Below are 26,070 nucleotides of genomic sequence, written 5' to 3' on the forward strand. Positions count from 1 at the left end.
CACAATTTGCTTCCCAACATAAGAGCTTTAAGCAGGCAGCCCAGATCGAGTTTCCCAGCTGAGCGGTCAATCTGAATAGTTGTAAAATAACTGTCTTCATTTGATGAAGAGTCCTACAGTTTCTCTCTTTCCTACTCAGTTTTTAATTGCAAGGAGAGTGAGGTGCTAGAAAAGCTCCTCAGGTGCTTACCACACTTGACTCAAGGCCCGTTATGGTAACATCAGAAAGAGCAAGTACTTTGTATGCATATGCGACCTAAACATTTTGAGGCTTAAGGACCTTATGAAGAACTTCAACCTTCTAAAAGCACCTATTTTGTAACTTCCACAGGGAGGTGCCAGAACGGTGATACCAACTTTTAAGATGTATCCAATGGTGTCAAGCTGCAGAAGGCAGGCCAGGCGCCCACAGTCAAAGACCACAGAAGTCTGGGTGATGGAAAGGAAGGAGGATGGCAAGAAATGGCTCTTTGGAATTAATAGACTCTAGGGTCCACAAGCAAATACAGGAAGGGAACGAGTTCTCTGGTCAGAGGGAAGTATGTCAACCCAGGGGTGTCTAAGAGCTTTATTGAAACACATCTGGAGCACGGTCTATGCATGTAAAGTACCCATCGCAGTGGCGGTTTGATCATGTTGCGTGTACAGGCATCACCGGTTAATCCTAGACCGTGTTTTTATCTTCTCAAAAAGACATTACATGCCTGTTAGCTATCTGTCACTCTCCAGCCCAGCCCCCACCCTGGCTCAGGGCATCTGCTCCTTCTGTTCCCAATGTCCTATTCATGCTTTCCCGTGTACAGAATCGTACGTGTGGACTGTGGGGTGGGGTAGGGCCTGGCCTCTTTCACTTGGTGTACTGTTGCCATATAAGTTCCAGTTCGAACTAAACCTTTGTTCCTTCCTTCCTTCCTTCCTTCCTTCCTTCCTTCCTTCCTTCCTTCCTTCTTTCCTTCCTTTCTTCCTTCCTTCCTTGTGGTGAGTCGGGATCTTTCAACAGTTGCACAGCCCTGTCTCACAGAACACAGGAGACACGTTCTAAGAAGTAGTTTGTCAGTCAGTGTTGTTAACCCAGGTCTAGTTAAAGATGGCTATAGGGGGAGCCGATAAAGTGATAGGACGTGTGGACCCCACTGTGGGTCTCTCAGTTTCTGCAGTATCTTGGTGCAAGTGTACAGCCACTCCACAGATGTATCTCACACACACACACACACACACACACACACACATTCTATTTATTAAGTCATTTTTTTGTCAGTTCCATAAGAAGTAACCCTTGGGTTTTATTTACTCATTTTTAATTAATTTTGAAATTAGCATATAAGATAGGAATCACTTTGACATTTTTGTATACCATAATCACTTGTTAGTCAAAAATAGAAAATGTTCTTTTTTAAATAAAAAAAAAACCCTAATATTATTTCGTTTTGGAATTCAACATAGTTGCAGAAGCTTGATTATTAATGATATGTGATCTAGATTAAGCCTCTAGGAGTCATCTAGCTGGGCATCTACCAATAGTGTTGAATAGCTTATCTTAACCTTTACCCATTTGGACACAGGAGCTCACAGTACTAGCAGCTAGAAGAAAGGGGTCAATCGCTTCCTCTACTTTCTGCTGTTTATGGCTAAAATCGACTCACCTCCTCCAAAAGGTCCCCATATGACTCGGCGGATGGACCTCACCCAGTCTTCCATGTCATTCTGGGTGCTCGCCATGAGGAGATAGCTCTCATGATTGGCTGTCATCCGATCTCGTTCACCTCCTGCAAGAATATAAGAACACTCAGTGGATAGTTCAACTGGTGATTAAAGATTCTTCATCGTCGGCCTCCAAAAATATCCCAGAAACAAGGGTGAGGCCTCATGTGGTCAGCTCTGTGTCCCACTGAATGAACTGGAAATATTTACCTTAGCTACCTGGTGTGGGGATTGCTGTTTTAAAAGGAAGGGCTCCAATGTTTCCAGGAGGACACTAGAGACTGAATACCATTCCCTAAACAATGCCCGGGGTTTTCTGTCCTAGCAACAACCCAAGGGCCTGCAGTATCTCATAATCCCGTCCATTCACAGAGCTGCTGAATAGGGAGAAGCAGAGGACAAAGCGGACGAGGAGATCATGGCGTAGTGGTCCACAGAGCTCTCGGAATTTCGTCAGGAGCACTGAACCCTGCTTAGGTCACACCCTGCAGACATCAGATCCGTGGTCCAGGATGTACTGGGCACACTATGGAATGGGGGTGGAGTGGTTGCATTCCTGGCCTACTACATAAGCCAAAGACCCTGACACTGAAGTAGGAACTTTCAAAAGCCCTGCGTGCAGAGGGGGGGGTTGTGCTTCTCCCCCACCCACCTGTTCTCCGAAGATCATCTTAGTCTGTAAGATCAGATTTGAGGAGCTCAATTCTGAAGCACACAGTTTAATGCCCGGGAAACCCTATAGTGTGCTTTAGTTCCTCCGGAAGGTAGTTTTCAGGTGTGTAGTGAAGGAGTGGCCACAGCTGACCCTGTCCCAGACCTGGAGAATCCGTGAGGTATAAGGATGCTTCTCTGAGTACAGTGCTGCCTGCAGCATGCAGCTGCCCTGAGACACCATTCATAACGATGACGAAAGAAGAATTTTAAAAAGTGGGTTGCCATTTCACCAAATTCTGGTGGTTAATGCTAAAATAGCTGCTCAGGGGATCGGTAGCTATTGGCACTTACTTTTCACCAGACGTTCTAAACTTAAAGCCTTCGGATCAATAAAATCACATTATTTGGTTAGTTCATCAGTTGTAAGTAGACTGGAATACTTCTGGGAAGGGCTTGTAGGCTTCGGGTTACAAAAGACACTACCTACCTCTATCCTTGGACACACAAACTAATTCACACATAGCTTCGAAAGCTAACTTCATGCATTTGAGTCCTGGATTCTATAGGGCCTTCTTAGCTGAGATGTCCTGGCTGAGGAGTGTTGGGATTCTGTCAACACCACCCCACAGTTACCTGGCAACAGCCAAGTATACCCCACCCTACAGTTACCTGGCACTATAAAAATGGCTGCTTGCCCCCTGCTCTCTTTTTCTTGGTCTCTTGTGATCCTGCTCTTTGCTGGCCCTTGTTCTCCCCCTACTTGCCCCACTGCCTCCTCCCTCTCCTCTCCTCTCCTTCCCCCCCCCCCGCCTCTACTACTCTCTTAACTCCCCTCCCCATGTCCTGAATAAACTCTAGTCCATACTATACCAGCCCTCTGGCTGGTTCCTCAGGGGATGTCCCCATGCATCAGTGTGCCTCCATGGGGCATATCCCCCCTGCCTCCCACTCTCTTCATCTTTTTCCTAACACTGCAAATAGAGGGAAATGTGAGGTCTGTCCACTGAGGGGCTCAGTTGATCTTATCCCTCTCATACAACTGGATAAACATGTGCAAAATGAATGTCAAGTAGGCTTCCCCAAACCAAAAATAATCTTAAATAAAAAGAGTTGCTTTTTGCGAGAATAAGGATAAAGTATATGAAAATAAACTAAAGTGTACAAAAATAGAAACTCTGTATTTTCTGCATTTCATTTAACTGCCTTTTACCAGGAAGACAACACAGCTAATAAATGTGTGAGCAATCATTCAAGAACAGTAAGCATTATCTTCCATTGACACCATTAAATAACGTACATTTAAATTACATAATGCACATACATGTGAATATAGCATGCTTCAGCACGCACATGCATGTCTCTATCACATATGAGTGTCAGAAATAACTCTATGGTAAAATAAAATCGTGCTTCAGTTGGTATGATACAGGACTAATAATCTGTTTTGCATTCTGATCTGTTTATACCGTTGTACCAAGCCAAATCATTAGCATTTTGAAATCAGAATATTTTAATTATTGCTTTGCTTTTGCCTGAAGGATGCTTAGTAAATCAGATAGCAATTTCCTGCTCTGTCACTCAGCCTAGAGAGAGAGAGAGAGAGAGAGAGAGAGAGAGAGAGAGAGAGAGAGGAGAGAGAGAGAGAGACAGACAGACAGACAGACAGACAGACAGAGCCAGAGCCAGTGCCAGAGCTGGAGATGAAAACAAGATCCAGCCTCTGCAGAGCCCGTCTGCCCAGAGCAGAGGGAGAGGAAGCTGATAAACACAACCGGCCATTATTCCAGACTTTTTATTTGATTCTTTATCTCTGCTGAGGGTGCTGTGTGTCTGACCTTGAATCTCATTTAGGCTGCCAATCAAAGTTGTGAAATCCATGTGTGAGCTCCAGGGTCTGATATAGATCTTGGCTCCTCAGTGCATCAGCGAAGGGGAATGGTTTAGAACAGCCTTTGGCACTGGTCTTGGTGGAAACACACATTACTTTACTAAAAACCACAATGAAGTAATGATATGCATCATGAATGCACTACCCAGAGTTCACACTTTCTGAGGTTTTAGATACTTGTGGGTGCCTAAAAACACTGCATGAAAATCTGAGGCATGAAATTTAGCAATATATCATGATACATTTTTTCCCTATTGCTGCTTATCTCATACTATGTACAATGCATGGATTGTGTTAATTTCTGTGTTTATGTGTTGGGAGCATATGCAGAGGTTCCAGGCAGCCATGATGCGTCTAAGGCGATATCTACTAAGATAGGGGAGGGCAGACTTCTGAAAAGATAACAGAGATCCCTTCCTAAAAACAGGTGGTGCCAAGCACAAATGCCTTCTAATTATATATGGCCCTGCTGCTACAAACCACTTACTGTGCATTGCAATTAAAGGGCTCCAAATAGAACTTAGCAGATATTTCTTCCCATGAAAGAACAAATCAACAATTAAAACTTTGAATCCCGTAGGTGAAGTTTAATTTTCTGTTGTTATCTCTTTGGCAGGATCTAATGTGTGATGTAAGTATTTTGGAGAAACCAACATTACTTCAAGAGGTGAACTTTAAGAACAACACAGCTTTACCTCTCACGGCAGAATTCCATAACTTATATTCATACCTAAGATGCGGGCGCACACATCTATGTGCACCTTACGCTACACATTCTCTGTCCTGCACTTTTGCTTAAACTTACGCAGAGTTCAGTTTTTGAAAACCGCCTCTACATGCTGGTGGATCTGCACACATATTAGGGGCGTGACTTCGGGATGGTAACTCCCATTGGCAGTAACGCTTGCTGCTCAGGCTGCACTTCGAGGTCTGATGATTTTACGGGAGCTAAGTAGGTCACATCATTCCATGGTGCTTGCTTGCATGTAACAGAAAGTATTCGCACGTTTTCAAGGGTACCCGTAAACTGCACTTGCTCATTTCACCCTTCTCAAAACAAAATTAAATATTTGATGTGGTTATCTTTTGTACAACTTATAAGGTAGAGTAATGAAGGCTGATGCATATGTAAACATATACATATGCACATACACACACACACACACACACACACACACACACGGTTGCAGTCAGGAACTTGGGACTTTCTCGATGACAAAAGGGACCGCCACCATTATTGATCAGCCTTCTGAAATGTAAGACACATTATACTGACACATTGAATGGAAAGTTCCAGAATGTTTTCTATTTTAAACGTGGCTGAAGGGTGCAGGCTCGGGTGCTAGCTCATAGCACTACTGGGAGGTGGTGGAACTATTCCAAGGTGGAGCCCAGTGGGACCAAGCAGCCCTTGGACGGATGCCTGTGAGTGAGGTATTGTTGCTACTACCCATCTCTTGCTGGTGACTCGCTGAGCATGTGCTGTGTGCACCCCACCATGACACACTGCTTTGCTAGAGGCCTGAAACTGGGAGCTTTGAAATCCTGCGGGAAAATACGAACAACTTTCCTTCATATAAACAGTTCATTTCAGACATTTAACTAACATAAAAGAAAGCTAGCTAATCCACACACACACAGATTTTTTTTTTTTTTTCATTTTACCTTAGGGAAAAACAATTACAAGTTGCTAGTTCAGTTTTGAAGTAAAAGGTAAGATAGTTTCTCAGAAAAGATATGTATGCGTGTTCTCTCTCTCTCTCTGTGTGTGTGTGTGTGTGTGTGTGTGTGTGTGTGTGTGTTCTCTCTAGTAAGCAAATGTAAAGACTGGCAGTGAATTAAATTTTTGTGTTTTTTAAATGATTTGCTCAAAGTGGATGGTAACCACACATGTTCGAGCTTATTTCCAACAAGCTTATTTAAAATGCAAGAGAATAGTTTATTTCTACAAAACATTTTGAATATAATTCCAAAGGAAATTCTTTTTAATAAGAAAGGAAATAATGATTTATCTCTCAAGCCACTGCTGATCTGCATCTTCATGTTTTTAAAGTAGTTAGGCAATATTCATCCTATTAGTTTTGGTGAATTTAGATTTATTGTTCTGAGGCTGTGTCTCTGTATATATGTGCAGTACAGGTTGGTCTTTAATGTATGATCCTCCTGCATCAGCTCTCCAAATGCTGGGATTATAGGCATGTAACACCATACACAGCACAATACATTTACTTTAAAAGGGTTAATTTTGATACTTTAACATTTCCAGTAGGCACACTTTAGATTCCCACTAATTTTCTGACTTCTCAGACTCTTCTGAAAAGCACATAAGGGCTCCACACATCAGTGAGAACTGAGGACATCATTTGACTGTATCAACTACCTACTCCCCAGACTGTACCGGGAAGTCAAGATTGTGAGTACTTCGGGCTTTTAGCATCGAGTTTTGTCAATGGTTTAAAGTCTAGTCACTCAGTTCCAGAAGCAAGCTGAAATTTCCTGGTGGGAATTGCTGAGAAATAAAGGAACAGCATACTTTATGATCCTCCTTTCTGATGCACAAGGAAGTCAGAGAGCTCCTGATGCAGGAGGACTACTTACCGTAACTGGGCGAGATTTAAGATTTAAGATTTGTGGCTTTCAACCACAGGCCTCTTGTTACCATGCTCACCCTGGGTTTGTCCTTCAGTCAGCCCTGAGCTTTGACAGCATGGATCATATACCATATCTAATTGCTTGTTTGCATTGTAAATGATCAACACTGTGGCCAGCTTTGTAAGAACAGGCCATTTAAGTTAATATTCAAAAGTCTGGCAATTCGTTAGTCATAAAGCCTCATGCATTAAAGATAGCTTATTTTATCAAAGTGAACATTAAGACGTTTCGTTTTGATTTGAATACAGATTCATTGTTCCACTATCCCTCATGCCCAGCGTTTGCTAAGGTAATTTGTGTATTGAAATTGGAGGCAGATACTGTGTCTGAAGGTCTAGATGAAAATGCTCAGACACATGAGAGCTTATCTTATAGTGGTTTCCTCCTATTGTTTTTGGAGCATTACAAAGCTGCAAGGCTAATAATAAATTCAGTTGGTAACTTATTTACACTTTGCAAATTATCTTTATATCACTGGATCTGGTTTTAAAAATAATCCTGGGAGATGAGGCAGGGGACATAGCTGTGACAAACCTGCTGCTGTCATCAGAATTCTAGGTCCTGAGGATACAGAGGAAATAAAAAGGAAAGAGAGAGCCTGGGTCAGCATCTGGACTGACTATACTGACTTGGATGTCACTGGACAAGAGAACATTGTTTGCCATCATTAAGGAAGACCATCACTGGAAATGAATCAGTTGAGAGCTTTAGAAGAAGAATGGGAGAGGTGAAAGGCTCAAACGCTGCGAAGTATGGGGACTTCATGATTGTTGATCACAAAGTTAGGAAAGGCAGAGATCACAGGAGAGTTAAAGGTACAAATAAATCACCAGGTTAAGGAGATCATTGGCAGCCTTGTCAGAACTACTTCAGTGTATGGGGTTACCCAGAGCCAACAGACACAGTATGTCTTATAGGAATGTGTTCTTCAACTGGAGGAGACAGATACAGCCATTATAAGCAAATCTTCTAGAATTTCAGTATAGAACAAAGTAGAACCCCCCCTCTTCTCTCTCTCTCTCTCTCTCTCTCTCTCTCTCTCTCTCTCTCTCTCTCTCTCTCTCTGTGTGTGTTTACAAGAGTTCTAAAATGGGAAATATTACAGGTTTATATGCTTACAAGAATTATTCACAAGGTAAGAGAGATAGATGGCTTAGCAGTTAAGAGCACACAGTGTCCTTCCTGAAGACCTGACAGTTTCCCAACGTCCACTACATCAGACAGATGAAAACTGTCTATAGTTCCTATTCCAACCATCTCATATCCTCTTCAGGCCTTCATAAGCAAAGCACACACACACACATGTGCACACAAGCATGCACACACTATACACACTACTCACAAACACATGCACAAACATACATACACAAGCACATACACACTTAAAAGAAGATAAATGTAAGAAATATTTAGTGGAAAAAAATGATAGCTGGCAGGATACGAAAGTTAATATAATTCACTCTCCTAAGAGTTTTGATCTTAAAGTATATAATATTTATATAAATATACCACTAAAAGGAAAGGGTTTAAGCTCATGAATTATTTATAAAGATACATTTAAAATTTTTCACTGAAGTGTATTATTCATTAAGGTATTTTTAAAAACTTTAATTTAATTGGAATGTTTTTCTTCATTTCTTGATTTTAATTGCTCAGCTGCTAGTTATTCATTTTAACACAGCAACAGTTTTACAGAGTGTGTTCTGAGTATACATAAATGATATTATAAAACCTAACATTATCATAGATGCATAAAAATATGATTACTCAACAGATAAGAGCTAGTGATTATTCTTATATGCAGCTAAGGGTGTGCTCTAATTTCTATTTTGATTCCAGTGTTTTATGCAGGTATACTATCTACTACTTTGTCTCCACCATTTTTGTTTGGCCCTCTGGATTCCTGCAATTCCAGAGAAAAGGAGAGAAAGATGTAGGCTGTACCGTAGGGACATTATGGCTTCCATGAAGGAACAGTGCTTTACAGGACATACAGCCTTTGTCAAGAATGTCTGATTCTGTAGTGGACAAGGATATTGGTGTTTCAGGACTACCACCCCCACTGTAAAAAAGATGTGGTCATATTTATGTTCTTGATATGAACAGAGTACAAACTGTAACTTCATAAAGTCAGCTGTTTTCCTAAAAGAAATGTTGGGGGAAATCGATGTTTCATTTCTGATTTGCACCTCGCACCTGGAGCTGAGGGTCTCATCCAGTTATTCCATTTATTCCACCATAATACAACAGAGACCAACACCCTCAAATGGAAAGTTACTTCTGATCCCAGCTTGACTCTAAATCGTCCCATAAAGATGTTAGCTTGTGTCTGCTCCTCAGTAACAGTGTTCTTAGATGATGCTAAGCATGACTATGGATACAAATCTGAAATTTTTTACAATCTCAATAATTGTCTGAGGCAGCCTGCACCACACCAATGGAGTTATATATTAAAAAAATCACAACACATGCCAAGCCGTAGACAATCACTGCAAAGCTCAAAAATCTTAAAAGTATTTCATGAACTTATTTCCACCTCTTGAAATAATTTTTCCTTTTCTTGACATAATTTTATTTGCCATCAAGACCTTAAGACACATTGACGGGGGGATAGGGACACAGTTAGTTAGGAAAAAATGTTTGCTGAAAAAGACCAGAATTCAGATCCCCAGAGGGTTCAAATAATAATAATAATAATAATAATAATAATAATAATAATAATAATAATAATAATGATGATGTTGATGATGATGATGATGATAATAATAATAATAATAATAATAATTTAATTCCAGCACTTGGGTGTAGGGCAAGTGGAACAGTGTTACCAGACAAATATTTAGAAACCTCGGTAGATTCTCATATCTGAGAAGCGTAGGCTTTTCATCTACTCTTGACCTGGTTCTTGTCCTGGAATACATGACTACAACACCTCACATGAAGAACATGATCACTAGTCACCTAACCGAACACAGAGCATATGCTAATGCGTTATCTAGATGGGCTTGTACCAAGGGCTTAGGTAATAAGCTTTCCTTCCCAGACATTCTTCCTACAAAAGGTATTTAATCTCTGGTCCATCCTGAGTAAGCCGTATGCACCCATTTTCTACATAGAACAATGAATAAACAGTTTGAACAAACAGGACTGTCTCTCTAATAAAGAACCACAACTGGGGAAAGCCTTAATTATACAAAAGGCCCTTCTACCCACTGGATTTGAACACTCACCCCAGAGCTAAGCCAGTGTTCGCCCTCCCTGTCCCTGGGCTTATTACTGCACCCTTGTTCCCAACTCCAAACAATTCCCAGTGGCAACTGGATCCCTTGGAGTCTGGGAGCCCCTACCTTCTTGGCTTCAGCCTGTACTCTTTATTCACCTGAGCTTGGACCCCCATCTTAGGCTGTGTTCTACAACCCAGTCCCCTAGTGGTGGTGAGGGTGGAATGTGGCCTAGCACACTCCAGTTTTGTCTGCCCGAGGGGCATTCACATACCCCAGGGCACAGCTAAATGTGGACCACACTTGAGTGGCAGAGGAAGGTAGACCTCTGTGAGTTTGAGGACAGCCTGGTCTACAGAGTGTGCCGAAGAACAGGTGGGGCAATCCAGAGAAACCATGTCTCCAAAAAAAATGAATAAATTAATTTAAAAAGAAAAATATCATGGGCACATAAGTCATTGTAACCACGACATTGAAAGAGGAGAAGATCACTGGGGCTGCTGTGGACCATCTCAGCCTCAGGTTCAGTGAAAGGCCCCACCATAAGGGAATAAGACAGAGTCACAGAGTAGGAGACTCCATGTTCTTCTTTAGCCTCTTGGCATGTGTGCATGTGTCTGCAGATACAGAAAGACAGACACTGCTTGTTTACACAGAACAGAAAGAGAGTAAAGTGGGGAGACGAGGGGTCAAAATCTCAGACCGGGGAAATAAGAATATTCCTTAGTTTTCTTACATCTCAAGATGATTTACTAATTATGAATATTATGCACTTCAAAATTGTTTTATTTTTTTCAACTGTCCTCACCTAAAATACATACAATTTTTGAGGCAATGAATACAGTCCTGGTTAGTCGGCAAACTCATCTAATCATTTTACTATATTCACAAAATATAACATTGCTTTGTACCCCAGGAATATAAACAATACTAGGTTATCAATGAAAATAATAAATTATTGAAAAGCGTAGTATTAATACACCATTGTATTGTTTTTTAACACATGCTTGTCAGCAGATATGAAACAAATATATAATGAATTCTTGGCTGTCTTTCTTCCATCACTTTTTTCAAGTCCCAGCATCTTGGTTTCAAGCTTCATGTTTGCTAGAAAGAGGGACCACCTTGGTAACCTCTTCAAATCTGAGATGTGGTCCCTGGATTTAGTCCCAAATGCCTTCCCAGTCTTCATGATATTAACCGAGTTCAAGGAAAGGATGAAAGTAAATAGGTAAACTTCTAAGTACAACGACATGCTATAGAAAGGGACTCAACACTAGAAAACATAGCTCAGCAGCAGACAGCCTGAGAGCCTAGCCCTCCCCCCCAACCCCCGTCCACATGCTTCCCTCTACCTGCATCTTTCTTCACTCAGTAGGTAAGTAAACAGCCATTCCACAGTCTGCTTAGGACAAAATGACATCAATCTGAAGTATCAAGACTACACATTCACACAGGCATGCACACAGACACACACACACACACACACACACACACACACACACACACACATTGGCTCTTCAGCAAACTAATATGTAGAATTTACTAACGAGAATAACTTCGAAGTTCTCAGCAGTTTCTCTTTATTGACATGGGGCTTACTTCTGAAAATGTCGTCTGGATTTTATATGAACTATGGGTGACTGAGTTCAATAGGAAAGTTTTGAAACCCGAGTTAAAATCACTTCAGGAAAAGCACCTAGCACATGCTTTGAGGCCATTTACATAGCATTCATTTTCTGTCATGGATTATCTTTCATATCTTGTACAAATAAGTACTTCTTTGAATTCCTGAAGTGCTTTAATTTTCCCCCACACTGCAATAAATTAAAATTTGATCCTTCCTGCTGATAGATTGGTGCTGTGCTCCTCTTAATTTTACACTGAAGACTAATCATCTAAATCTGCTACAACTCAGCCCAGCACAGAGACATTTAATGAATAATACTCTCAGCTGCATGCAGTAATATTGCAAGCAAAAAAAAATGTGATCATTTGGAGTATCTCATTTGACATGCATGCAAAAATTAAACTAAACATGTATAAGCTTAGACTGCAGATTGGCTGATTGACAGGCATATTTCTAAGTGAAAGGCAATACTGCTTAAAACTGTACAAGAAGAAGTATAGAGTATATCTCCAGGGCTCAGGACAACTGCTTCTAGATGGTGTTTCATAGCTATACCTGCTAAAATGCTCTCACGAAACATCAGCCATGTGATTGGCTGAACATATGAATGGCATAATGACAGCAGATGACAGGCCGTTCAGGACGGGGAATTCCACATGGTTCTACCTCTATCAAAGAGCTACAAGTAAACAGTGGCTTCTGCAGGAGGGAGAATCAGTGTTCTCCAGGGATAAGCCCTTGCATAGGTTATCTGAGCCCAAGTGGTCAGCCCTGGGCACAAACACCTATGCATAACACCAAATTCACTCAGCAGTAGTATATAAGTGTGTATGCACATATCTATACATGTGTACACAGGTATATAACATAATGGTAAAAAAGACGAGGTCATGGAATGGGGCAGAGAAGATGTCGCAGGGAAGAAAAGGACAGGGATAATGTCGATGCAACAGTCGTGCATGAAATTCTTAAAAGTTACACGTAAAATATAAGACAGCTACTGGAGAGGAAATTGACTCATCTTTCCTGATCCTGCCTTTGGTACATTCATGTACCCCGAGTAGAGAAAGCAAGACACCCGAGGCCATACACTTATTAAAGAGCACTTTCCAGTTGACAGCAGGAATAATTTAAGTTCACCGGAGATTCTATCAATACCTCAAGGTCAGTAGATCCTATTAATACGTCAAAGTCAGGAAACCCACAGCGCAGACAGTGCACTGGTCTGCAGCATGTAACACCTGGAGACTAACTCAGCAGCAGGTACAGAGCAGGGCTGCACTAGCCCTGAGGTTAAGACGATTCTTGACTAAATGACTAGGGTACTGAAGAATCAGATGATGCTGTTAATTGACAGTATCACTTGTTGTTCTTCAATATGACTACACGCTAGACCTGAGACATGTTAAATACTGTGAGCTCATCAGACCTCACAGGATCTTAGGAAATACTGGATGCTAAAGCTAAGTTTATTAAGGCCTGTTTTAATGAACGGGTGGTGGTTTCCTCCCAGACACACGCCCTAATTTCACCCGTGTTTAGGTCCCTGCTCCTTAAGTGTGTAGTTCGTAGCTGCCCCTGTGTCTAGGTTAAAACTCTAGAGTCATTTCAGGACTTTATTGGGAACTCAACTAGGAATGTTCTGCTGCTCTGTCTTAGACCGAAAGTGCTGTCACATTGTCACTAGAGCACTGGCTCTTCAATGTTGTTTATGACTCCCTCCCAAGCCGCTCACAGGCTTGTAAGAGGGTCCTTGCGGAGAGTCTCCTCGACTGTGTCCTCTTTGTCGGGAAGGACTCATTCATACTGTCACATCAGGCAACTGACACATATTCATCCTTCAATCACAGCATTCTTCATCCAGGGAAGAGAAAATATCCAGAACCGTAAGTGAGGATGGTAATTCGTTGATGTAACATTTACATTCTATGTGTATGTGCTGTGGTGGGCACAGGAAGAATTTATGATGCTCTTTACTGCCAGAGCATCACGGTCTTACTAAAGAGGCAGTAGCTAAGTGGATACAACCCTAAAGCATGAACCCAACAGTCATTTAGTCTTTTTGATATTTATTGGCATCGCTTGTGCGGTAAGACACCTTACACAGTGAACCAGAAACACATCCAATTGTTTTATGTATATACTAAAATTAAATGTTAACTTTAAAAGAGAAGTGCCAAGCTGTGTAATGAGAGGGTATTCTCAAGGAAAGGGATCTTAAGAAATGAGTCTTGATGAGGATGATGATGATGAGGAGGAGGATAATGATGATGAGGAGGAGGATGAGGATGAGGATGATGATGAGGATGAGGATGATGATGATGATGATGAAGATGAGGATGATAAAGGTACCACAGTCACAGTCCTATTGTGGCTGTGGAGGGAATGTAAGCACATGTGGACTCTGTGCATGGAGACATGGATGAGTCTTGTACATATTGCAGCAGCCTTGGGCTGCACTGTTAGCTGTCACATGCTCTGGACTTTCTCCTCTTTTCTGGTCACATTCTGAGATGTGTCCCTACCCATTCCTCCCTTCCCTTCTCTCTTTTGTTTCCTAACTTTTCCTTCCTGCTGCCTGTGTATTTTTACCTGACTAAACTGCTTGCTAACAGTGACTCCATTGTTAAAGGAAGCCTGTTGTACTGAAGGCTGCTTTTAAGAATGCATTTTGAGCATCTCTACCGTGGCCTCCTTAGCCCATGGAGGGACAAATTCCAAGATCCCAGTTAGACACAGAAAACAAAAATAGTAGTGATTCCTACACACATATATTAAATAAGTTTACACCCTTTTACTAAGAAAAACATGTTACAGCTTCTCTCTGTTGCACCCTAAGAGCAGCATTGTGACCCGCACCTCGGGGACTTATTAAGTGCAGTTAAGGTACTTGATCATTAACACTGCAGTAAGTATGATATGGTGACATCTGTCTGATAAAGGAGAACTTATTAAATGGCTCACGGACAGGCAGTTGTATATTTCCTGAACAGAATGGAGTGAGACTGTATGGTCTGATCGTACTAAGCCGAGATAGTATGCCATTTAAAACTGATGAATTATTTCTGGAATCTTTTGTTCAAAATTGTTGGATGGAAGCCTGGTACAGGTGCTGAAACTGTGGAGTGAAACCACAGATAAGAAGCAACACGTGACAGGCCAGGAAACAAAGACGATTAAGATACAGCCAACCGGAGTGGCGCAATGTCAACCAGGGAAACAAAACCCTAGTACAATGTCACAACTACAACTTCGAAGAGCTGTAAGAACAGAGGTACTCAGCAATGGTCACACACGAGAGTGTTGCGTGCACATAAACACACTCATGCACAGCATGACCAAGGACTGGTTTGTAGATGCTGGTCAAAAACAGAAAGTGTATAATGCTGAAGTCAATCGTACAGCTAGGGAGATGGCTCAGGGGTAAGGCATGGTGCCCACCTGTAATCCCTGGGATACCAGTGAGAGACCCTCCACTCACTTTATACAGGGTGCAGAGTCATCTGGGAACACAGGAAATATCAACCTATGAGCTCCGTACATCTACATACATGTGAACCTGCACACACGGATGCAGGCATGATGCCATGTGCACCCATGCACACTCATGAGTTTCACTGAAAAGCTAAAGTGGTTGTTCTTTGAAGAGTCCTTTCTGCATATATCTACTTAGGTTTCACACGGTGATTTAGGTGAGAAAGACATGCTAAACTTTTAAATAAACATAAAACTTTTAATAAAATGGGACAGGTGCTTTGACTAGCTTGGTTTACATGTCAGCTACGGGAATACCAAATGATAAATTGGCCCCAGGAGGGCTTTCCTTTTTCTTGGAACCTAGGGATGTATTAACTCTAGGAATATATTAACAACTACAAGGGAGAAGACAGTGGTTTGAAGAGCCAGCGTAGGAGCCGGAACCCAAGGAAAAGGCTGAGGCCTTATTTTGCAGCAAGATGTCTGAGCAAGCAAGATTTTATGCAAATCAGATTTAGCTTTCTGTTCATTTTGCTTCTAATGAATATGAAATAAATCTGTTCTCCCCATGGCCATTCCACCATCTTTTGTTCATTTGTACCTTCCTGCTAGAACTTCAAACACATTTTATATCACTGAAATAGAATGAACGGGCCATAGAGATGGTTCAGTGGTTAAGGTACTCGCCACAGAGGCTGACTGCCTGAGTTCAGTCCCTGCAAACTCACATGGTGCCGGGAAAGAACCAACTGCCAAATTTGTCTGCTAATGGATGGCAAGTACGTCGTGGCACAAATGTGCATGTATGCACGCGCAGAAATAAATAAAATTAAAACCGAAATAATGAAAACATACCAAAGATCTCCAGGGAACAGAATGAGCTAACAGGAGAAGGAGGCTGACTTGGCATGTCCGTGCAAATACAGATGATAACGAACGCTTTGTTCTTGAGTCCACTTTATAGAGAGGATTCAATGATCAATGTTGATCTATCTCCAATGATACCAGAGCTGCACTGCCCACTGGTACCTATTTCAAATGCTTTTGAAACTCTAATGATGAAACTTAAAGGCCTAGTATTATTTCTGTACATAACAAATGAGGTCAACATGGCACTTTAGATAATATTTGTTTATTTCACCAGTGGCTTTCTGAGATAGCGTATTATTAGGTACCACAGCTGTCTCCAAACTCCCCTCTTGCCATAGCCTTCAGATACAACTTCAGGCTTGTGCCTCACTTTGCCTGGATAGGATGATACATCGCAGGTGTACATTGGTTTCCTTGGGGTTTTGATGTTTGGCAATTTGTGAAGTTAAGATTAAGTTGATAGAAACCTTAAGAAGCACTGAAAGATTCAGCAAGTGAAATAAATCATGTTTTAATAATGTTTTAAGGTTAATAAAATGCTGAATGAACAAAATATTAAAAGGAAGCAGAATCAGGATTTTTGGTTTCTCATCTTGACTTCTATATTGATACCAGCATTAAGAATCCACCATGGCCCCTTTTTATCAAGCCCTAGCCCCTTCTTTCTAATCCCCATTTCTGGCAGGTGAGCCCCACACTTTTTATAGGACAGCAGGGTTCTCAGCATCAGCAGAGTCCTCAGGTGGCTTTCTGAGTGAAGGGTTTCTTCACACTGTAAAATTCTGTAACGTATACTTTCTGTGCTACAGTGAAAGTCTGAATTCTGAAATATTGGTAAGAGTATTATTACTACTATTATCATCATTATTATTATTATTTGGTAAGTAAGAGACAACAGCCACAACACAATGCCTGCATATTCTCTCCGAGGCTCACACAAGCCACACAAATTCTCAGCTACGCAAAACCTTTGGCCTATAGCACTAGGCTAAAGACAGCTTAGCCGAGCCCTTGTGCAAAGATAAAATAAGCCGGCGACCTCATTTCAGTTTCTGCTTGGCAGACATTCAGGGCACACTAACTGGCACCCAAGTGACAGTCCTATGAAACGGAGCAGGGTGAGCCCAGTCTGAGAAGGACTCTGGGCAGACACACCGTTCTGTATCTGCATACTGAAGTCAGGCACAGACATCCTCCCCTCTGCTTTACTGAGTTTCAGGTCACTGGACTGGTTCTGGCAGTCTCTACGTTTGTTTACACCGTGAGGTAGAGTGCTCTTCCTGTGGATTTCAGAGTAAAGCACAACACGAGCTTATGGCACATAAAACTGATGTTCTAACGAAGCTGAACACACAGCAGGTGCATAGCACACAGAAGTGTGGCCATTCCACATTTTCAACCGGTCCTGGGGAGTGGATTATAGGGGGGGGGTGTTTCTAAGGGGATGGCAGAAACAAGGGAGCTAGGGACAGACCAAGGATGAGCTGTGAGGAAAAGGAGGATATAGATATTAATGTGACATATTAATTATACAACCTTAGTTACTCTCAACGACTGATACCTACTCTTGTGGTACATACAGGAGGAACTGAAGAAAATCTCTTTCTATTTAAATGATATAATCTGTCTAAGATCTCTAGATTTGGATAGGCCTACATGACCTAAAACATTCAAATTGCCCCCAGCAACTTCTTTTTTCTATTGTTAGTAATATAATGTTCGATGCTTTGTCTTTTTCCTTAGTATCTATCTATCTATCTATCTATCTATCTATCTATCTATCTATCTATCTATCTCTCTATCTATCTACCTACTTATCTATCTATCTATTTATCCATCCATTCATCTATCCATCCACCCATCTATCTATCTATCTAACATGTGCTGTGTGTATGTGTGTGTGTAAGAGAGAGAGTGTGTGTGTGTGTCCACCTTGGCACATTTGTGGAGGTCAGGGAATACTTTTTGGGAGTCACTTCTCTCCTTCCATTATGTGGATCCAGGGCCTAGAACTCTGGTCTTGGGACAGGAGGCCCCTTCTACCATGCCATCTTATTAGCCCCTTTCTTTCCTTCTTGGTAATATTTTTCTGGTGTATGAACATGCTCTCTTAGGATCAGGGCCCTATCTACCTTCCTCAGAACTGTCCCCTGTTTCCTTAGTGGGAATAAAAAGCAAATGCACTACAAACTCCTTTGAGCCTATTAAGTTAAAAAATAAATCCAGGAACTAATTTTGGAAAATCTTCATTTCCTTGAGGAGAATTTTCAACCTGGTTCCACAATTAAAGGCAATAATTATTTATTTGTAATTTGATTTTTCTACCAATCTGTTTTGAGTCTTGTGTGGAGAAAGATCACTCACCAACAAAATCCAGTTACTTCCAAACTTTAATTGAGCAGATAACAATCATCTTAAATGTTTAGCAGCTTAGCTTTGTGCACTCCTTACCCCCTTCAGGGACTTGCTACCCAAATCACCGAAATTCATTAATTATCTCTAAATTGATTTCTTCCTGATTGCTTCATGAAATGGCAAAATAGACCATTTAAAATAGCAAGACTCTTTAGAATGTTAGTTTTATATGCTGCATTAAGCAACTAAAGTATTTGTTTTGTGGTCTAAAAGGAAAATACTCCTTGGGCTTGGAGGTACAGGTGGCTAAAACATCATTGTGCATTAAAAACTCCTGGTGATACAGCACATTCAATGTTGTTAAACTTCCTTTAGTAGTACCATTGGGGGATATACTTCATGAGCCTGTTAGTGATATCAAATGAGGAAACTTTTCCAGAGTCAACTCAACAAAGATAGCTACAGACACAACAAACACGTCTCACCACCTGCATGGGGGTTCTGGCTCTTTGCATTTAGTGCTACAGAATTCCAAGAAAGGGGAACATAGACGGGGTCCCTCGTGTAGGTCCCTAAGGAAAGTTTTCTTTGCAGATCATCTCAAGAAATTCGTGTTTTCTGGAACATGCATGAAAAATATTGATTTCATGTCACTGGTAGACAGAAAGTCACCTGAAGGAGGCCTCGGCTTCTCATTTGTCTAACTCATTGGCTTTTGTTTGTCTGTTTGGTGTTTTGAGGCAGATTGTCACTAACTGGGACTCAAGCTGTTCCCCTCCTCTCGTCTCCCCCCCCCCTGCAGCCCGTCCTCCCCAGCGCTGGGATGGCAGGCCTGCAGAGCAAATGCAAGGATGATGGAAAGCCCACCAAGGGGCTCAGTAACTGTAAGGACAGAGACTCGGGCATGTGACAGCTGGTAAAGGAATGCTTCTGATTTAAATATCCTTTGATTGTTCTCATGCTTTTATCTTCATTTTAAAGATTACACTCTAAATAGTTTGAAAAAACTTTGAACAGTATGTTTATTTGTGTGCAGGTGAGAGGGGGGAGGAGGGAAGGAGAGAGGAAAAAGTCAGTTTTCTCCTTCCACCCTTAGGTATCAAACTCATATCCCCCAGATTAAGGCAAGCATTACACATGCTAACCAGTGCTGGCCCGATGGTCAGTGAAGATATAAAGTCGTACTATACATGTTCTATATATATGTTCTATATGACTAACTGTGGAAAAGTAAAGTGCACATCACTTTACATGATTAGTTCTGTATATTTTTATATCCAGCAGACTGACAATATCTCTGTCCTTATAGTCTAGAAAAAAACTAAACATGCAGCTGTTCCATAGAACCAGAATGTGAACAAACAAAAAACTGTAACATCAGGAAGAATCTAATGACACAGTTTAGGTTACAATAGCTGCACTGGAACAAATCAAATCCATTACAAATCAGTGTCCTTAGCATTGCTCAGGTCTATTAAGTGGCAGAATCTTATATTTCAGATACCATTAATAAATATTAAAATATCCAACTAACTGCAGGAAACTCTTTTTGTATGGAGAATGATGGGAGAGATCGGCTTCTCATTAAAAACACGATACTGCAGATATTTCAGGAGTGAAAAACCTTTTCCAAATATTTTGTTTAATTCTAACTTGACTCTTTTTATAGCGTAAAGAGAATAACCTATTAGTGTGAGAAAAGCCTAAAAAGAAAATCAGGATGTGGTATAGAACACATAGGCAGAACCATTCACCAAATTCAGATCATTTCTATCAGAAAGTTGCAAGTTACCAGATTTCAAAACTGTCAGAACTGCTTGGCTCTGCCTGTGTTTCAGTCTCTTTAAATACAGATTTGTGACCTCGCCACAGGGGAATCCACTGAGAACAAGAACAAGCCACAGTCACCAGACATGACTTCCAGACTATGAGTATTTTATTTTATTTTTCTCTCGGCCAACCTTAAGAGCTGGGGGAGAGGGGGTGATCTGACGCAGAGAAAAATGCTGTCATACCCATCTGTTGGAATGTAGAAGTGCAAAGTCAATGTGAACACCTAGAAACAAAGCATCCTGGGAAAAAATGTCTAACTGAAACTGTCCAGGAGGGCTAGATCGCTAACTCCAAGCGCTCATGCCCACGTTTAAACCTCCGTGATTTCTACTACAATGGAAGTCCTGAATGTCAGCATTCAGTCAACACATGCCAAATGCCCCACTTTACAGCTTGGTAGGTAGAAGATTAACAACCGAAAGAAACATGGCACTTAATCCTAACGCTGATCTGCATATCTGTCTCATGTGGCTGCCTAAGGGGAGAACAGCCTTACCACAAAGTGGGGAACCAATTGGTGCCTGATCTGGCTTATCATTTCCCACCAATAATCACATGGTCTCCACTGAATAGATAAAGAACTCCCAGAAAGCTTCACAAATGCCACCCATCCTACTCAAATGCTGAAAACCTTGTTGCTATTTAGGGTTCGAACATTTGGCCATGTCTAGATGTCCCTACTAACCTGTTGTGTGCTAGGTAATGAGAGCATGAACAATTGTTATGTTGTTGCCAGATGGTCTTGTTTTGTTGCATTTCTGATGCAATCTGACACAGAACGAGTCACTATACGCTTTTTTTAAATACTTACATCTCTTCTTGCAAAACAAAGGTTTATCAAGAAGTTGCTTTGCAGTAGATGGGAAGAATTTTGATGATGCAGATTGGTAAATCATTTAGTTTTCTTGTTTTTGATAAAAATATTTTTAGATCTTAAAACAGATTATGCAATATGGCTTTTCTAAGTGTGGTGAAGTAAGACAGTAAGTAAGAAGTGTTGGATCCTAAAGAGACACCCTTTACCCCAAAGAAACATGGAGTCTCTTCTTAGCAAACCATGCTGCCTGAGGGCTTGTAAGAAAATGTGCGAAGGCATGTCACCAGTGCAAGGAGACCAGAGAGAAGGAGACAGGACATGTACAGTTTGGCCACTGCACACTGCAAACTGCGGTTGGCAGACATTTCACACATTTTATCTACTTCTTGCATTTATCCTTTTGAGATGCAGGTTTTCTATCTCCATTCAGAGATCTCCATAGAGAGGAGACAAGAGGGGCCGAGTAATTCATTAGCTCTGTTCTGTTTCTCCATGATAAGGAAAGGAATCACCTTTGTCCCATTTGTATTATTTTAAATGAATGCCAATAACTCAGAATGCATTTCAAAAAATGCTGGATAGCTTAAAGTTTAACCATTGACTACTGTGAAGATTCTTACTAACTCTCCCTTTCTCTTTTCCTTCCTTCCTCTAAAGCCTGAGCAGCCACCAGTAGAAGAACTTCCTTATAGGCTCTAATCAATTGTTCCTAAGTATTGAGTTTCTCTTGTTCTTACAAATGCAAACAAGCAATACAACAAGAAAACAAACAACAAAGAAAATGGATTGAAAGTGAGTTAAACTAGGAAACTTTCTACCACTATAACTGCTTTAAAAAAGAGAGCCAAATTATACCAGCACACAAGAAACCCTGAAACAAAAAGACTGTTTTACAGGCCTCCATAATTCCAAGGCTTGCTGGGGGCCAGGGAGTGGTGGAGTAGGGAGATGCAAGAGAAAGGCCAGCCTGGGTTACCAAGTGAGTTCTGGGACAGCCTGGGATACAGAATGACACCCTGTATCAATGCAAACAAAACCACAAAATACATAAATTCCTGGGTACATGGTAACATTTCTTCAATGTATTTGGTCTGGAACATTTAGAAGTGTTTAGATTCTTTTGAGCATGAACAATGGTTCCAGGCACACAGTGTGGCTGATAATTTCAGTAATATAGTATTGATATTTTGTAGTATATACATGTCTAAGGGTTCTAATATGGATGCAAAACCAAAGGGAGGTTTACACACACACACACACACACACACACACACACATATAAACTGGCTTAATACTTGCTTTCTAAGGCTGTTATGAAATAGAGTTACTACTAAGAAGATTTGGGTAAGAAAACTGCAGTTATTTGCTTTAAAAATCATACATAAATAAACATGACTTCAAAACAATCAACCGCAAATTAGAATTCTCGGCTCACAAAATTTTCTCAATGTCTCTGTAAAGAAAGTGAATATGGAAATTATACATAATAAACTGTGGGTGAAATTTATCAAGAAAGACAAGGAGAAAATCAATCATTTAAATCAAACTCAAGAGGGAAAAACACTGTCTCATATTAAAGTTGGCAGTGTAACCATATGGAAATGTTTTAAATTGGAAGAAAAAAATTTAGGTCATGTGGGCTCCATACTTTTCAAACTTAAAGAATAAAAAAAAAAAAATGGACCATGTAAGGGGACTAATTTAGGCATGGTGGTTAGGTGCCTTCAGTTACAAGGTTATGGAGTTTCACAAGCTTAATCTTCTGCAGAAATCTGCCCTTTTGTTTATTGAAAGAAAACATTAATAAGTTAGAGTGTGGACCTCAGTGAGCACTCATCTCGAAGGACAATGAGGATGAAGGCAAGTGATTCAGGACCTGAGGCAGCCTCTGGGCCTCCTTCCCTTCTGCCTTCCCTGCAACTTGAAAGTGGAGGGAGGCCTCTCTGACACACTGCTCTGATGTGACACCTCAGAAGACATAGTTGGAGAATCAGATGAAATAGTTGGTGCCAATGGATCCTTGGACTTGAAGCTACACGTGTGAACTCTGCCTTGTGAACCCAGGAGTCAGTCCTAGTTTGCAAAGAGCTGGAAGGAGCCAGGGGCCAAAGAGCCCTGAGCCCTCAGCACATACAGCAGACTCAGATCCCCCCACTGAGTTGGAGTTATTATTAATTGACGGTACTCAGAAATAAATACTTTGGCGAACCAATCTCAGCATTGTTAAGCCCCAGGACAATTCCTTAATTTCAAAACACATGGGACATGCTTCTGCATGAAGAGATCATTGGTCTTCAAAATCTGCAAGCCAGGGAAACTTGAAATTCTGCACACTTCTAAGGTCTTCACACAGACCCATGCCACTTATGCTGGCTGCCCACTCAGTTCCTCTATAAGCCATGAGAGGGTAGACGGCCACGTGCTCTCCAGCCCGGCTCGCAAGCTGAGAAAATGAAATGCACTGAAATCAGGGAGAGACGTCTTCCATGCTGAGTGTGTATCGAGCTGAGCAGGGGTTAGATAATGTCTCTGCAGACACTCCGGCTCTTTTCTCCTCAGTTTTCTTTACTATTACCATAGGCTGACCACTGACGTATCTTAGCATTTGTTATGGTCTATCTGTTACACCAGTTATTTTAATATTCTAGATCTCAGTAGATCTAGAACTTGAAACATTAGGATCTTGATTATTATACAGCCATCTTTCTGAGATTAATTACATTGTCAAGTTGGCTTGAATATGGATTGCTTCTAAAAAGTATGGCTTATTACAAATGGAAATATTGGTACTCAGGGATCTTCTAATCCTTTAAACACTGGTAGAGAGAATCTAGAAGTGCAAATTTGTTGTCTGACTTATTTAGATTCAATTTTATCTGGAGTTGGCCAGATAATATCTCCAAGTATCTTTAATTTCCAGGGATTGTTATTTTTGTTTCATAACATTACAGTACTCTCAGTTGGTAATTCTATTTCTTCACAACGGATATTTTATATAAAGAGTAACACATGCTGAACTCTGGGAGAGTGCACACTGCAGTGTGCAGCCCTCTGAAGGTCTGCTGACCGCAGCAGCACAGCCAAAGTCACTCACTGATTAACTGCCCTTGCCCTTACTCAAGAGAGGTGAAGTTGTGCGTTAGTTACCAATATAGTTTTATGCTCCATTTGTGTTCTGTGAATCAGTCTCAAATAACCTACCTACTACAGGTCTTTATTCTGCCTCCCACTATGATTTGGTTTTTTGTTTTTTTAACAGAATTTCTAAAACTAAGCAAAGAGAACTTTGGGCCAGAAGTGCACTGCCACTGTGATTTTAATTTCCAGATAAAAAGTCATCTAGCTAAGTATTTTAAGTACAGGATTCATGAGAGTTCTATCATCATCGCCTTTAGTTTCTGGTGGCACTGCAGAAGTGGTTCGCCAGCTTGGCTACCTTAGCTCGGTGGTTTTTAGTTCCTCACGTGTCAGTGTTTACTCATGGTCACAGACTGTCACTCCTCCTCATGTATGGTTGAGCAAATGCAGCTTTTTTTTGGTTCGAACAGTAATGACTCGAAGAGTACCAGCTGATGAGAATGGGCGTTCCAACTTCAGCATGAAGCAGGAACCTTCTTCTCTAATCAAGAAGGTAGTTGCTACATGGATATAAATACACATATGTGAGGGTGAACCTGTGTTTATGCATGGAACTGACAGTGATCTGTGCAAAAGGCAGAGGAAGAAAACACTCTTGTCACCTCAAGCAAAGTCCTTTTTCTACAACTCCCGTCATGAGGATGAAATCCCTTGAGCCTGTCTAACCAGTACTAGTTGGGAGTAGCTCTGGTTTTTCATTAGTTCTTCTTCAGAGAAGAAGGCAAACATTGGTTGACTATAAACAAGAAAACCATGTTACTAGAGGCAACAAAAAGGCATTTCAAGAGAGACAGTCATAACTTAAAAATTTGGGATACAACTTCAATTAGGGTATAAAATATTATTACTAGAGCGATACCCAACCTAAACGAAGATGGTTTCTAGAAGAGTGGTCCAGATCAACTGAGAAACAAGACAAGACACACAGCCATGTGACATTTGATAGGTCTCTAGAGGTAGACGATGCTGGTCCAGCATCAGGCTTCCAGGCATCCAGGTGAATGATCAGAACACACTCTGAACCCTGAGCAGCAGAGGAGGGAGGAAAGGCACACAGTGCTTGGAGTCCTAAGAGCTTCGACCCCTGAGTGAGCACTCTGTTTGCTGTGCAAGCCAGACACGGAGGAAGGGAGCCTACCAGCATGGTCTGAGGATATGCCCGCCAATGAGCTTTTATGGAGAAGACCCATAGCATGGGTCAAGAGAAGGATTCAAAAGAAGACAAACACTGTTTATTGGTAGAAGGTAACCACAAGAGAAATGGATAGCCACATCTGTTAAAGCAGCAAGATTTTAAAAACAAAACAAAACCAGATGTAAAGGTTTCTAGAGAATACAGATAACAAACACACAAGAGATGTAATATTAACTTGACAGATTGCAGAATGACACTCCCCATAGAAATCCAAACACACTCTCCCAAACACTTAGCCTGCATTGTGTCATTTCCTGGAACACAGATCTAAATATACACCCCGCCCCACCATTCTACAGTATGATAGTGGATATGTTTCTACTAAGGATACCTCTGCTGTTTGTGCAAGTTTTTTTCAACAACTATTACACACGTTTAGTCCAGAAGTTATTCATTCTATACTTAAGTAGTTGACAATGGCATTAACATAAGTAGCCACATATTACACAATATGGGGCCCATTACCAACCTCTGAATGAGAAATGATCTGCAGGTTTCTATGAGAGATTTAGGAAATAGCATTCAATCCCATAGTACCAGGTAGGTGGCCCAGATACTGTACCACAATGTTACAAAATACTGCTAATCTAAAGATAACCTTCTAAAAGTTAGCTTGTTACTTATGATCCTTTCTTCCAT

The 26,070-nt window shown here is 41.1% G+C and overlaps 1 protein-coding gene across 4 annotated transcripts in view; it reads right to left on the bottom strand.

The window, feature by feature from the left end:
- The window catches only part of ARHGAP24 (Rho GTPase activating protein 24), a gene marked incomplete at its 5' end in the record, with an annotated part of 368,413 nt that overhangs the window by 47,016 nt on the left and 295,327 nt on the right, over positions 1–26,070 (bottom strand). For 3 of the 4 annotated variants that reach the window (XM_080924805.1, XM_080924809.1, XM_080924808.1), the window contains one exon: positions 1,644–1,766. The exons of the other annotated variant lie outside the window; for it this stretch is intronic. In XM_080924805.1, coding sequence (XP_080780931.1) covers positions 1,644–1,766 — 123 coding nt within the window. The remainder of the gene's footprint in view (positions 1–1,643; positions 1,767–26,070) is intronic. 4 annotated transcript variants of the gene reach the window in all.

This window comes from Micromys minutus (genome assembly GCF_963924665.1).
Source record: "Micromys minutus genome assembly, chromosome: 11".
NCBI classification, from domain to species: domain Eukaryota; kingdom Metazoa; phylum Chordata; class Mammalia; order Rodentia; family Muridae; genus Micromys; species Micromys minutus.